Source organism: Lytechinus pictus, chromosome 7 (assembly GCF_037042905.1).
Source record: "Lytechinus pictus isolate F3 Inbred chromosome 7, Lp3.0, whole genome shotgun sequence".
Classification (NCBI taxonomy): domain Eukaryota; kingdom Metazoa; phylum Echinodermata; class Echinoidea; order Temnopleuroida; family Toxopneustidae; genus Lytechinus; species Lytechinus pictus.
In genome coordinates this window covers 20,750,133-20,764,609 of record NC_087251.1, presented here as the reverse complement: position 1 = coordinate 20,764,609, position 14,477 = coordinate 20,750,133, and the positions used below count along the sequence as shown (strand labels likewise).

Sequence of the window (14,477 nt, the reverse complement as noted above, 5' to 3'; positions counted from 1 at the left end):
TATACACCCATCTTTTTGTAGTCTACCCGATTATTTTCTGAGGCTAAGGTTTGTAAAGATTTATTATGTTGTGACAAGGCTCAGAAACATCTTATGCTAATAAATGTGCCATACAGTATGCTTCAGGTCTCAAAAAATGCACAGGCAAACTAATGACACCACAATGATTTCATTATGTTAAGATTCATCCAATAAAAGAAAATGAAAATGATTTCATTATCATGGATTTTACTGTGCAAGTCTGACTATGAACAAATAATTACGCTTTTTAACTCTCAGCTAATCCAAAAGAATGTAATTGGTCCACTGATGCCTCATATCCCATTGGCTTTGTACACAAAACTAGTTTTGAGCTTTGTGGCACCATCTCTGAATGAGCCTTTTACGATCGTAATACCCTCCCACAATGCAAATCAAATTTGCAATAAAGATCCTCATGAGGCCTGTTGCATAAACCTTTTGCCAGAAAAAACTCTGGCAAATAAATAAAAACTCATGGCAAACAAAATTATGCCATTGTCAATTAACATATTGAAAAACTCTGGCAAAAAATATTTGCTAGGTTTCTTTTATGCCACAGACCCATGATGTACCAGTGACAAACTAACTTGTACAAGAAAAATCCTTTTGAAATTTGGTAAACCCTTGGGATTTACCTTATTTTTACAGTAAAAATGATTACTATTTTTTGTTGCTGCTATATTATGTCATACAATGGTAGATATTCAATGATATTTATGATGAGAGACGTAACGATAAGGAGACTTGTGTTTACTAAAGGAATTCAAAGTATGAAAGTTTGATTCATTTGACTCACAAAATTATTATACTCTTGAAATCAGAATCATGCACTTCAACCTTTTCACACTTAAAGAGTTTATAAATGACAAAGAAATGCTCTTTGTGTGGTCACAGAATTCCCTATTTAAGTTTCACTATTCATAAGAATATACTGGATATACAATTGCAAAATCTATTGATTGGGAATCTTAAGTAATCTCCCACATATATACAGAGCTGTACAAAATATGAAATACTCAAATTACTATTCATAAACAGTTTGGCGATCACTACAATTAGGAAAAAAATAAATACCAAAGCACATATTACATCTACATCCAAAGTAAATCGATACATGTAGATTAATTCATATTATGACAGAGGCAACGTTTACAAGAAATAACCCTGAAAAGCATTAATCAGTCAACTTAATGAATACAATTTATATTTTGTCACTCTATATGATATTTAACGCTAATTTTGTATATGAGATATAGTAAAAGTAAGGGAAAAAAAATGTCCAGTCAGCTTTTTGATTGAAGCAAGACAATAAGAACTAGAATAACCGAATTGGCACCAGTTGTTAAGTAGGAGGGGGGGGGGGGAGAGCGGCATTGAGAAATGAACATGCTGCATGGCCCTTTTAGATGGGTTCTTCTGCATGACCATACTACTGATAGCAAGGAAACACAGCATGTAACTGTTTCCAATTTGCCATACTTTCATTTGTAGCTGCTAGAACAACTACATTCGAACTTTTAGCAATAATATATTAATTGTATTGAAAAATACCAGTTATCTATAATATCTATTACAAATTTCTTTTTCAGAATGCAACATAAAAAAAGAACCCCAAACTAGGTTGATAATACTGGAATAATAAGCAACATGAACCAGAGAGAAGTAAGCAAGTCAAAATTGAAATTTCATTACAAGGGGTTCATCAACAAGAATGAAGCCTATGTTTCATTACATGCTAAGCTCTTGTTATAGAATTGATTATAAATGACGACGTCAATGTACATTTACATGTAATATAAAATACCACGATTATAAACTCTGTCCTTTCATAAGATGGGACATCATAACACATACAACATCAATATGCATAAATTTATATTTCACTAATCTATTTTTAAGAAACCATATTAAAGTCATTACAAGAATTCATGTTATCAACCGTGTAACTAGAAAAAGAAGGGATTGGCAAGACATTAAAAACTTAATACTTATCTTACCCTATTAAAATAAATCACTGGATTTACTGAAATGCAGTAGTCCAACAGTATCCAACAACCGTGATGAGATAAAGTGAAAATGTCTTTATCACAAAGCTTCTTCAAAGAATACATGTAAATATGGCAGAACATTTTTGGCCAACATAAATCATTAACAAAATTAGATAAGTAGCATCTAATGGAGATGAACAAATACTGTTATATCTATACTAATTACTACAGGTAAAAGGGAAGGGTTAGGCCCATGATAATCATTCTTTAAAACCTGGTAGCACTTATGGAATTCATCATATTATCATGATTGGCAATGACAATAGTATATATATAAAATATGTGTTTACCCAATTCACAAAGTAACCAAAATTGTTTGATCACAACAGTGATATCAGCAACACTCAAAGTCATGTCTCACTGCCTGTTACACACTTCCTTAATACACAAATTAAAAATAATGTGTTGAAGTTGATCACAATCGCTATAATGAAGAATTCATTAATACACCCTCATTAATTTTTGCTTCTCATCAAGGTCTACATAATTTCCTCAATGGCCAAACTCAAACTATACATCTAAAGCACAAGTTTTTGGTAAAGTAATCATAAACACCACTCGCACAACCTATTTCAAAGGACCTCACAAGTCACTGCATTATTGAAAGTGTTATTTTTTTTCCTTTGTATCCATTGCATTAATCTTATTACTATTTTGCCAGTGGATAATATCTTTTCAGCTGAGATAAAAATCAAAGGGGATAGCTCAGGAATATAGGGGGGGGGGTGGGGTCAAAAGACTGAAAGAAACAAAATAAACTGAAGCCCCCCCCCCTTATAAATCCTTAAAGGAGAATGAAACCTTTAAAACAAATAGCTTGTTTTGAAAAGAGAAAAGTCAAAGAAACAGATCAACGAAAGTTTGAGAAAAATCTGACAAATAATGAGAAAGTTATGAGCATTTGAATATTGCGATCACTAATGCTATGGAGATCCTCAAATTGGCAATGCGACAAAGATGTGTGATGTCACTTGTGAACAACTCTCCCCATTACTTTAGTATATATTTTATTTAAATTGCCTCTTTTATCACATCTATCAGTAGATCATGTTTTTTTTTCTATAGGAGGGCATTTAATACAGATTTTTAAAGTATACATCATTGATAAAGAGTTTGCATCACCATAAGAAAAGCAAAAAGAAACGTTTTGAGGGTATTTTATAGTCCATCAAAGGGAAAGTTGTTCACATGTGACATCACACATCCTTGTCGCATTGCCAATGGGAGGATCTCCATAGCATTAGTGATTGCAATAGCTCATAACGTTCTCATTATTTGTCTGATTTTTCTCAAACTTTCTTTATTCTTATTCTTTGATTTTTCTGTTTAGACACAAGCCTACTTGTTATAAAGGTTTCATTCCCCTTTAAACCTACCAGTAAAGGAAATTAAGCTACTGACTGATTATGTCCATAAACATCGGGGTCGTTTCCCAAAGAGGAGAGTGTGACTTTAAAGTGATGTTTAATGCCAATCATGCACATTTCATTGATGAATACTCAGTAGCATGCGTTCCGTGAGCATGATGAAACCAACGCAGTAATGTATTATATATCACAAGCAACTGAGAAATGAAGTGAAATTTAAAGACACACATCATTCTTTGTTAACACCCCTCCCCCTGGCATAATTTTTCATTGATATATATATATATAGATATTTAATATGCACATACATACACATAAAAGAAAACAGAATGAGACTGACTGCAGCAAACAAACTCAATTGTACATGCAAGGATATATGAAGTGTTATTTGCCTCAGATGATGATGGATTTGTGAGGTGAGCTCACCGAAGATCTGGATCACTGCTGATGCTCTTCTTAATTCTCAATAAAATGGTAGTCAACCACTGATCCAAGCGAGTGATTGAATCAAACTCCTTAACCTGTCAGGTCAATTGTGAAAATAAGAAATGTACAGACATGGGCCATTGTTGGGTAATTGAAATGTCATCTAGAATGCTACAAACACAATACTATATTATATTGAATTTTTCTTGTTTTAAATCATATAAATATTTTAGACGAATCGTGAACAGATCCTCTTACATTGTACAAGCCCGGTACAAGGATTTAATGATTTACAATAGTTGCCAAACTATTGTTTTTGTAATTATGAATTAATTCAGATTTATTGGGAAAAACCAATACAAAACAATCCAGTTGAGTAAATCCATACTTAATTGATTAAAGATGATGAAACTTATAATTTGAAATATTAGCAAATCTTATTTCCACTTTAAAGGTAAGACCCGACCTCACAATCAGTCTTGAATTGGTAAAACAGGCATATCATAAATGTGAAAGAAGGCATGTATCTATTGTTCTTTCAAGTAATGAAAACTTATATATTTTTAAATTTACACTAATTTATCAAAGTATTTTTGAATATATTAATCTATTAAACTCTTGAAATAGAAAAGGGAAAAAAGAAGAAAAGATTAAGTGACTACTCACGGCTTCAGTATATGCATCTTCATTCTGGTCTTCTATAGCAGCAACTAATTTCTATGGAATGACAAAGGTAAAAAATGTAGTGCAAAATCACCATATCATTATACATGTATTCAAATTTGTTTTAACAATCCAAACATATTAACTTAAAAATGATACTTCCAAAACAATTTTCAGTTACTCCAATAAGCCAGTTCATTCATATATGCAATCTCTGTATGGTTAGATGGAGTTCCTAATTATCAGAAAATGTTCTATACTAAAAGTTTGTCAAACCCACCAATCCAACACTTGTGTATCAAATGTAAATGCTTGATTTATGCAGGAAAGAATGTGTGATCATTATCCACCTATTCATCAATTAATCTTCCGTAGTCCCATTTACATAGAGATGCAGTATATCAATTTACGATTGAAAGAAAGATAAAGAATTTGATTATTTAGTGAAGCATTCTACTACTGTCTCTGAAAACAAAAAATCATACTTCCATTGTGAGTTCATTAAACTTTAATTTGTTTGTTTATTCAATTATGTTATAGTAATAATTTCAGTCTTCAGCATAATAACCATAATAAAACTGGGGGAGGGGGCTGATTCAGAAAAGTGGCACCTATAGTCTTGCTATGCTATGAAGGGCGAGACAAAAATTGCTTTGAATTATCAGTGTAAACTTAAAATAAGCAGAACGGTAAAAAAAAAACTACAAATTAAAAAAAATATATAATATGCAAGTAGATATTCTTGCATTCAAAATAGAGTTTTATTCCTGCAACATTGACAGTAGGCAAGAACACAAAAGTACATGTCTGAAAAATTAATGAAACTAACCTGTAAAAGTTTATATTCCCTGCTATCTGCAAATGCAGAGAAGGTTTCTGGATACTTCTGTAATGCAATCTGTGCATTCTGAAGATCTATGCACAGGTGACATAGTGCGGCCTGAAATGGAACAGAAAAAATAATGAATGTGATATTACACCGAGTATCGAAATAATCATGAGTTGGTGTGAATCAGTGGTAGAACTTTTCTACTCTTGGTCAAAATTCTCTTCAACTTCATCTCTTCTAGAAGACAATAGAGACCTTTAGATTTCACAAATACAACTTAACCAATGATGCAGAATCTTCTTTTCTCAATGCTGTCTCTCTTTATTCATGTGCAGTAAGGCTGATTTCCCAAAATTAAAAGAAATCTGCATCATGGCAGAAAATCTAAAGCTCCCTAATGCACGTCTATTTAAAGCAAAAATCTGCTAATAACCATTATTCAGTTACAAGTACAAGATATTTCAATATACAGTATATAATGAAATCTGTGATCTTTTACATTGATACCCAAATATCATCATAACTCCTATGGATACTTGAACCAAGTTCAAAGTTGATCCGTCAAATGGTTCTTTAGTCATCACGAAAACCCCAAATCATATTGCCTCCAGCAACAACGCATACATGTAGGAGGTGGAGACATGAAAATAGCTATGAGAGCTAAATTACTGCTTTCCTTCAAAGTTCTTCTCTCAAGAAGGCGTAAGTAGGAGATATGTATAAGTGGACAAATGACTTTAAGAACTTACCTTAAAGTAATGGTCTTTTGCACTGTATTTGAGAAGGGAGTTCTCCACTGCTGATGAGGCTACGTCCTCGTATATCTGGCATGCCTTTGCATAATTCATTTGCTGTGCTGAATACATGGCTACCTTCAACAGACATTTATTTGCAGAGCTTTTAAAACAAAAAGGGTGAAAATAAAAAAAGACTCTTTGTTAGAACTTCAGATACTGATAAATTAGATACTAAAAATATCTAGCAGGAGCAAGAAAGAAGATCTGCAGAACAGCGACATTAAAAATTACAAAAATAAAATTGGTGTGAAATTCGTTTGTTAAGGCTTAATCCGAAAGTGATGTAATTTTCTTGTTTTTTTACTCCTTTAAAAGTCATTTAATCCTGAATGATAGCAAAATGCAGATACAACATGACGAGAAAAAAAAAACATTCACTAAAACCAAAAAGAAATCTAACTTGTCAATTTGATTGGTGATTTTTCTAACCTGGTGGAGTCTTCGCCTCTGTACAAGTCAGCAGCTTTCTCATAGTTCTCTATAGCTTTATCCAGTTCAATCAGTTCATTCTCGTAGATCTCTGCTATGCTGATATAATGCTTGGCAGCCATTGTAAACTTGCCTTTATCGGTGTAAATTTCTATTGCCTGTTGCAGACAAGATATGGCCTCTGGGAACCAAGACATAGAACAAGAAATAAAGAATCATGAAAGACCTTCAATCATTTTTTTTTCCTAAATGAAATAAAAATATACCAATATCGTTCTTCTTTTTCTCCTCTCCCGCCTTCTTCCTCTTCTTCTGTTCTGTCTCCTTTTCCTTCATTTCTACTTCTACTTCATCTTCTTTTCTTTCCCTCCTCCTCCTCCCCCTCCTTCGTCCACTTCCTCTCATTATCAGTACTAGCCCTATATCATTGTGTAATACCCTGATCAAGACCATCATCATTGGTATTGTACTGTAGTCATATTCTATCAATATGATGATCATTATCACATGTATTCCTTACTTTCATGATCCACTTTCTTGTAGCAGTTGCCTGCATCGACATAGTTTGTGGCTGCTTCATGTTTACTGTCCAGCGTCATAGAGATGGAAGCTGCTCGACAGAATGCATTGCCAGCCTCTGGAATAAAAACAATGAAAAACATCATTTTGAATGGGAAGACATACACACGTGGTAATATGAAAATGATATTTACAGCGCAACTGGGAAGAATCTGATTTTTTTATATGTTTAATTTTCAAGGCTAAATTGCCTTAAACCCTTAAAAAGAGGGGGGGGGGGCTCGCATGTTCTTTCAAGTCTCACACAACTTTTGAAATCAAATTTGCAATGCCTGGGTATGCAATCACAAAATAACGTAGCATGATGTATGACAGACCCAAAATTGCTCAAAAACGTGATTACCGGTATGCAAATTCTGTTCCTAACCCAAATTCCTAAGTACATATTTCATTATACTTTTACTGATTAAAATAAAGTAATTTCAAGTTGTTTACGATTGAAAAAGACTAATTGACAATTTGCCTTTAAAAAAACAACAACTAATTTTAGTCTTCATATGGTTAATTGTACTTTAATTCACATGATAACCATAAGCAGCAACACCCTCCATCATCATCAATCATTAGTTTACATAGTATTATGCATTCATGAAAAAAATATCTCCATGAGAACTACATGTACATGTATATAAGAACTCACCTTGCCATTTCTTTGCCATCTTGAACATGTTAGCGGCCCTCTGATACTGTTCGCATGCATCCTCTTGCTTCTGTACTCCTCTGAAATGATTTGAAAAACAAAACAAAAAAAACATGGTTAATACTGCCCGGACTTAATACACGTATGTGCAGTGCAGGCTGTATGTGTATACTGTACAAATGTAAAACAAACCATTAAACAAATAAAAGAAAAAAGAAGGCAGACACACCATAAAGAATCTCATATTCAGATGTATCATAAATATTCGTTCATGAGGTATAAACTTGTACATGAATTTTTCAGTTTTTTGCAAAGAAGGGGTGATCATAAGTACTGTTGTCAGGGGGTACATGATCATCATCATGAACTCCAAACATTAGGGTTATTTAAGGATGTACAGATGGGTTGGAACATTATCTCAGGCTCATCAGAGGCTCATACATTTTTCAATTGCTCAAATATTACTTCCATATCTACCTTAGGTTATTGCCATGTACAGCTTTGGTAGTAAAATCTTTTAAATTATTTTCTCAAGATTCTAACATGGTGTACATGTTGTAATGTATGTAATGTATGATAGTGAAATATGGACTTCGGCCTCTGAAATTAGAAAACGTTTCCTGTAGAAAGTAAAATAAAGAATTTAGATCTCTTGGACTGACAATTGTAACGGTGAGGAAGTTCTAAGAAAAGCCCAAGAGTGAAAGAAGAGGATGTGGTCTGTTGATAAGGCAAATGAATTCAAAAGTCATAGTTCATGCAACTTGAAGAAGGCCTAATAATCTTGCTCCATCGGACAAGGAAAAATGAAGGAAGACAGAGTGAGAAAATATCAAATACACTGATTCTGGATAAATTATTAGAAGAGAGAAGTATTTAAAAAATGTGAGACTGGTATATTTCAGAATCTACAATTTTTTAAACTTGAAATATGCTCTTTATAAGGAGAGAAGAAGATACAGAAGTGTTGAAATCAATTCTGATTCCTATTTTCACTAATCCTGAACTGCTGCTGATCATATTCAACATTAATTGTTGGTATTGTTAGGAGAATTCCAAACCGTATAGGCCTTCTGTTAGCCTATCTTATGCAGACCTGTGTATTATGTAATGATTCATTGTTAGCATGTACGTTCTGCGTATATGTATATAACACCATGCCTGGGCAAAGGTGACCAGTATAAAAAGTTCACAACAAAGATTACAGCTTTGGCAACTACACAGGCTACTCCCAGAACTATATGTGCCTGTATCAAGTGTCTGAGTTTATAATATAATAAGAAACACTGTTCTTCAATCAATGAATCATATTATTTTCTAATATTCACACTCCTAACCCTATAACATCACATCTGCTTTGATTTCTAGCTGTGCATGTACATGTCCCGGGGGGGGGGGGGGGGCAATCAAATGTATTGCTATACACATGCGTGACCAAATTATTTCCAAACACCTTTTTTTTTTCTCTCTCTCTGTGTGTGCAAAATAACCCCCTAAACAAGTTTTTAATGGGCTTTATTTACACATTTTGGCCCCTAAATAAGTTGTCGCCAGAATACCCCGCGGAAAAAGCTTGGGGAACAAACATACCCTAAACACATTATCTAGTCTTTAAAAAAAAAGCTTTGGGGAAAAAAATGACCTAAATACATTTGACCCCATGATTGACCATTGATCAGTTTTTCAAAACCACCCTTTTTGGGGGAAATCAGTGTTTTTGATACCCTTAACGAGTGCATGCATGGCCCGAATCCAAAACTGAAAAAACACCCCTTTAAACAAGTTTTTTGGTCACGCATGTGTAAAGCAATATATTTTTCAATCTAGTATTTGGGGGAAATGAGATTTCAATCTAAAATAAAAATTCCTATGCAATCTCACTTTGATTATATACATTTTCCAATATACATGTAGTCAACCTTCAACCACATGATTTTTTTATGAAAATATCTTGCCCAAATCACCGAAAGAACTTAGACAGGATAATTTTCAGTAAATCATGGCACAGCGCAACCATTCACAGATCTATTGTGCATGACACGCTCCTCTCACCTGTAGGTCACATCGCTGAGAATAGACTTGCCCATACAGCGCCATCTATCATGTTTGAGCCTACAGTCAGTATAACAATGGCTGACTTTGCGAAGCTGCGATTATCCAATTATCAAACTTAGTTTCAGCAAGTCATTCTCTTTTTTTTCGAGGTATGCTTGATGTATTCCTCAATCATTTCAGCAGGTAAATTATCCAAGAGTTTTGGCAACCAATCGATTTCATTTCAGTAAAAAAAAATGCCTATAATTTGCACTGACTGCAGTGAAATACTGTCTGTGTACGGTTCCATGACATTTGCTCTGCTGCAAATTCCACACATTTAATGGAATGACCAATTTCAACCCTGCATTTAAAACTATACTTTATTTTAAACCTTAACAGTAAACATATTAAACACAAAACCCTATTGCAACCCTAACCCTACATCCTAGACAAAATAAAGCCCGGAGCAACTGTCGCCGGAACAAATGTCGTGTCACCCCGTGTACGCCCACTAGAATATATTACATGTAGAGCTCTCTACCATTGGGGAGGCAGCTGCGTGTATTCAATATTGGGTATCTCGATCCGGAAAAATCCCTTATCCGGATTGGTACTGGTGCCAACGTGTCCAGATAAGAGAGGTCGGACTGTAGTCTCATCGCTGACCTTAAATTATGCACTTTCTAACAATCAGAGCTATCGTATATGAGTCTGAAGAACAAAAGCAAAACCACATGTAGGATCAGATGTGGCTGCTTCTGTGCAAATTCAAATAAAATCTCCTGACTGCCCAGGAACAAGCAAGTGCACAAGGTTCTTCATGCACTATCAAATTCACCAAAGAACTTCATCTCAATACTGTTTTCATTTGTTCATTTCATGGTTTATTATTTTCAGTAAAACAATCATACACATACTGCAGCCCTGGGGGGGGGGGGGGGGGGTCACTTACATTGGCAAGTGGATTCCATGCGCGACCAAAAAAACATGTAAAAAGGATGTCTTTTTCAAGATAGGGCATGTTACGTACGTAACGTAATAAGGGTGTCAAAAACACTAAAATAATGAAAAAAGGGTATCTATTTCGCTAGTTAAGCTACATGTTTAGGGTCAAATTTGCGAGGGTAAAAAGATTAAAATGTTATATGACGGATGTACTTTTTGCCCCACAGTTATCACTACGTGTTTAGAGTCCGATTTGCGCGAGGTGTGGAAGCTGGGGCCGTACCAACCCAATGATGCAGGTAAAGGTAAAACCGACGTCTGTGACATATAATCGCTATACCGGTACTTGTTTAGGGGTTCAATTCAGGGAATACTTGAAAAGGGTATTGTTTTGTTTCCAATACTTGTTAAGGGTAGGGTTTCACACGCCAATACTTGTTAAGGGGTGCATTTTCAGAATATGGAAAATACTTGTTTAGGGTGCTTTTCGGGACCCCATGGTCGCGCATGGTATCCACTCGTCAATGGAAGTGCCCCCCCCCCCCCCCCCCCGGGACTGCAGCTGAAAAGCTGAAATGTAACACGAGAGAATCCCTCATATAAAATGCAAACTCCTTTCCAAAACACCACGAAGCGAAACATATATATTACTGTCTATCAGATGGCTTTCAATCTCAACATGCTATGAAATTGCTAAGTCTTCTTCACTCACCACAGTTGACATTTTCAATCATGCTCATTGCATGTCAAAGGCGGCCTTCACCAAGGCACAAGGACCAAACAGTTTTGTTATAAGGATAGAGGAAGAGCTACATGTATGAAAAAGTACTCCACATGAGCAATAAGGTGTCAACACCAACACCTGATAAAAAAAAATCAAAAGGGAAGAGTCTGATGTCAATGACTATGAAAAGTCACATGGACCAGTCTAATGTACTTTGTTGTCATTACGTTACAAGTGAAGGTGCACAGCCAATATTGGAAATTCTTTCTCATTCAGGAGATTATCTCCAGTATCAGAGATTTTTGTAGATGATTTAGTATGTAATTTCCGACAGTCTCCAGCTTGGAAGACCAACTTTTTTTGTTAACATTTGCAGCAAAGAGAATACCTCTACGAATCAGTGGAATATTTTCCCAAACTCTTAGAATATTTCTGGTATTTTCTGAGCCATCCAATATAATATATATTCATTCACTTGCATGCGATGTTTTGAAATCGGCCGTGAATAATTATGTGTGAGGAACTAGATACTGGCCCAAAATCACAAATTTTGAGGATAACCGGAGGATGGACACGGAGTGAAATAAGGGTGTAGAGTAAGAAATTAAGCTATTTTTCTTTCTCGTTATATTTTTTTTCTATAATTTTTACAATAAATATATTTTGTTCCCACCTTTGCCTCTTGGAGTATCCGAACGAGTTTACGGGCTCGATAATCGGTTAGGTGGAGCGTAGGGTAGCGGTAGTGAATTGAAGCCTGCACGAACATCGCTTGAGGTACACCTACTATTGCTTGTAAAACACTTATATTTAATTCAAGGTAGAAAAATGAGCTCAAGTTAACTAGTGTTTCTTTTCCTGTACAAAAAATTAGGACAGCAACTCTCGATTCCCTCAAATATGTTTGTTTAATGAGATTCCCAAGTACCATCTGCTTGTGGAATGTCCTGCCTACAACAGTGGTTTTGGCTCCTTCAACTGAGTGTTTCAGGAGCCACCTGGAACCACTCACCCTCCGTTAGCTCTCCAGTTGAGATGCATCTTTTTACTTGCACTATAGTTTAGTTTTTTTCAACTGCACCAAATGTCATGTGCTTTTGTGATTGCGGCCTCAGCCAAGTACGACTATACTCTGTAAAGAGGACTGTACTCAACGGAAGAAGAACATGGATTGATGTGCACATATGAACAAGGAGGCAAGGAACATAGAAAGGGAACTGAGAGAAGGGAAGAATGTATTACCGGACGCACGCCTTATACGCATCAGAAATTTATTTCATATGCTCAAAACTTTGCAAAATCATTTCAAAGGGAACTTGAATAGACAGAAAAATGGTCAAAACACATTTTCAAAGACTTTATATTCATAAACTAATAAAATATTGTAAAAATAGCTCATCAGTGATTTTGTTTTCTCAAGTTTTCCCATAGAAAACACACATTCAGTAATACGATACCATTTTCACCATACCGGTATTTCACATGCGAAGAGGGGTTCGATCGGAATCTGATATCATAAAAAAGTCATAAAAGATAAACGATTTTGGCAAAATGTCTACATAGCCTAGAATCTAGATCTATTTGTATGTTTATATGGTGAAAGACAAGTTTGGTGAATTTTTGGAAAATATAGTGTTTGATGATTGAATTCATGAAGTGTTTGGCTATACAAATTACGATTCACTACCATACCCACTCACATGTACATGTATTGCGAGGTTAGTATTAGTATACTAACCCTATAGATACCATACCCATTGCTAGACCAAAAGCTTCGGTCTCTGTTATGTTAGTTGTTCAGCTGAACTCCGTTGGCTTCACTCACTAAATACAGAGACCGAAGTTCTAGCGCGATCTGTACAGGGGACTCAATGGCCATATGTTTATGTGTATTAAGTTTGGATAAAACAGGGCAGTGAAGTAGCGCGACAGCCAAGGTACATACATGTAAGTCACTGTTTTTGTTCCGTTTAACTTGATTTTCCCCGGTTTTTGGCAATTAATGCCAAGACTAAGAGAGAATATTAATTTGCATTTCTGTCGCGTTAATTTTCAAAAGTTTGATTCATTAAAGACAAAATTGAAGAGCCCCGACGGGGGGATTTTGCATTGTAAGTCCCCTAATGGTGGCTGCACGATAGCGAGCCGTCTGTCGGTCTGTGTACGAGGAGAAATTAAGAAAATAAAAAAATGTTTAAAAACTCCTCGAAACAGACGGCTGCCAGCTGTCTAACCCATTGCAAGCTTACGTTAGGCCCCAACCCCCAGTTACATGTACCTACCAAAATCCAAATTTGGCCAGTGTTCGCCCAGTCTTTCAAAATTCAAGTCTCACACGTCACTAGACTAGAACAGTCCACTCCAAGTCTAATTAATAATGACAAAGTTACCAATCAATAGCCTGAATAGGGCCAATAAAGATTAAGCCAAGGGAAGAGTTCCATTATCCATATACACCCGTTAGCCCCACTAAAATTGAAAACTAAAGTTAGTGGAGTCAACCTGTGTCAATATCAGAAACGTTAAGATAAGATTAACTTCGCTAAATCAAATCAGACTCAGGAATCAGAGACAGAGATTCAACTCACCCAAACATGGAACCAAAAAATCCTTGTGATGACTTCAGCTTCTTTTCAGCATCAATCATACACTGATTTGCTTTGGCTTCGTGATCCGCCATTCCTGAAGCGATTATGTATTGTTAATGTTGACGACTCACGACCAGAATTTAAAGGAAATTTTCAAGTTAAACTATCTATCAATGACGATAATGATTGAAGATCGGTCTAATAATAATGACATCATTCATTCAGTGTTGTGTCACCAAATCTACACACACGTACCGTAGCAAGCTATGTAGCTATATCTAGCGCGCGCCTACCGGCCGCGGCCGCGCCCGGATGCGGAAGCTTCATCCCACGATCCCATGTAGACAGCATGCAGAACTAGCAATATCGCGGGATGACCTTTCT

At 35.5% G+C, this 14,477-nt stretch overlaps 1 protein-coding gene across 1 annotated transcript; it reads right to left on the bottom strand.

The window, feature by feature from the left end:
- Window positions 1-3,346: 3,346 nt before the first annotated feature.
- Window positions 3,347-14,465, bottom strand: LOC129264780 (alpha-soluble NSF attachment protein-like). The gene is made up of 8 exons (XM_054902723.2): window positions 14,094-14,465; window positions 7,800-7,879; window positions 7,101-7,217; window positions 6,581-6,761; window positions 6,104-6,251; window positions 5,355-5,465; window positions 4,529-4,579; window positions 3,347-3,957 (listed from the first exon to the last, which is right to left on the bottom strand). The coding sequence occupies exons 1-8, from the start codon at window positions 14,183-14,185 to the stop codon at window positions 3,859-3,861; spliced, it is 879 nt and encodes a 292-aa protein (XP_054758698.1). The 5' UTR covers window positions 14,186-14,465; the 3' UTR covers window positions 3,347-3,858.
- Window positions 14,466-14,477: the final 12 nt, after the last annotated feature.

Excerpts from the sequence above, each read along its gene's own strand:
- LOC129264780 (XM_054902723.2), bottom strand. The coding sequence starts at position 14,185 with ATGGCGGATCACGAAGCCAAAGCAAATCAGTGTATGATTGATGCTGAA. Across the intron at positions 6,762-7,100 it reads CAAGAAAGTGGATCATGAAA|AGGCCATATCTTGTCTGCAA; the intron begins GTAAGGAATACA and ends CTTGGTTCCCAG. Across the intron at positions 6,252-6,580 it reads AGAGGCGAAGACTCCACCAG|CTCTGCAAATAAATGTCTGT; the intron begins GTTAGAAAAATC and ends TTGTTTTAAAAG.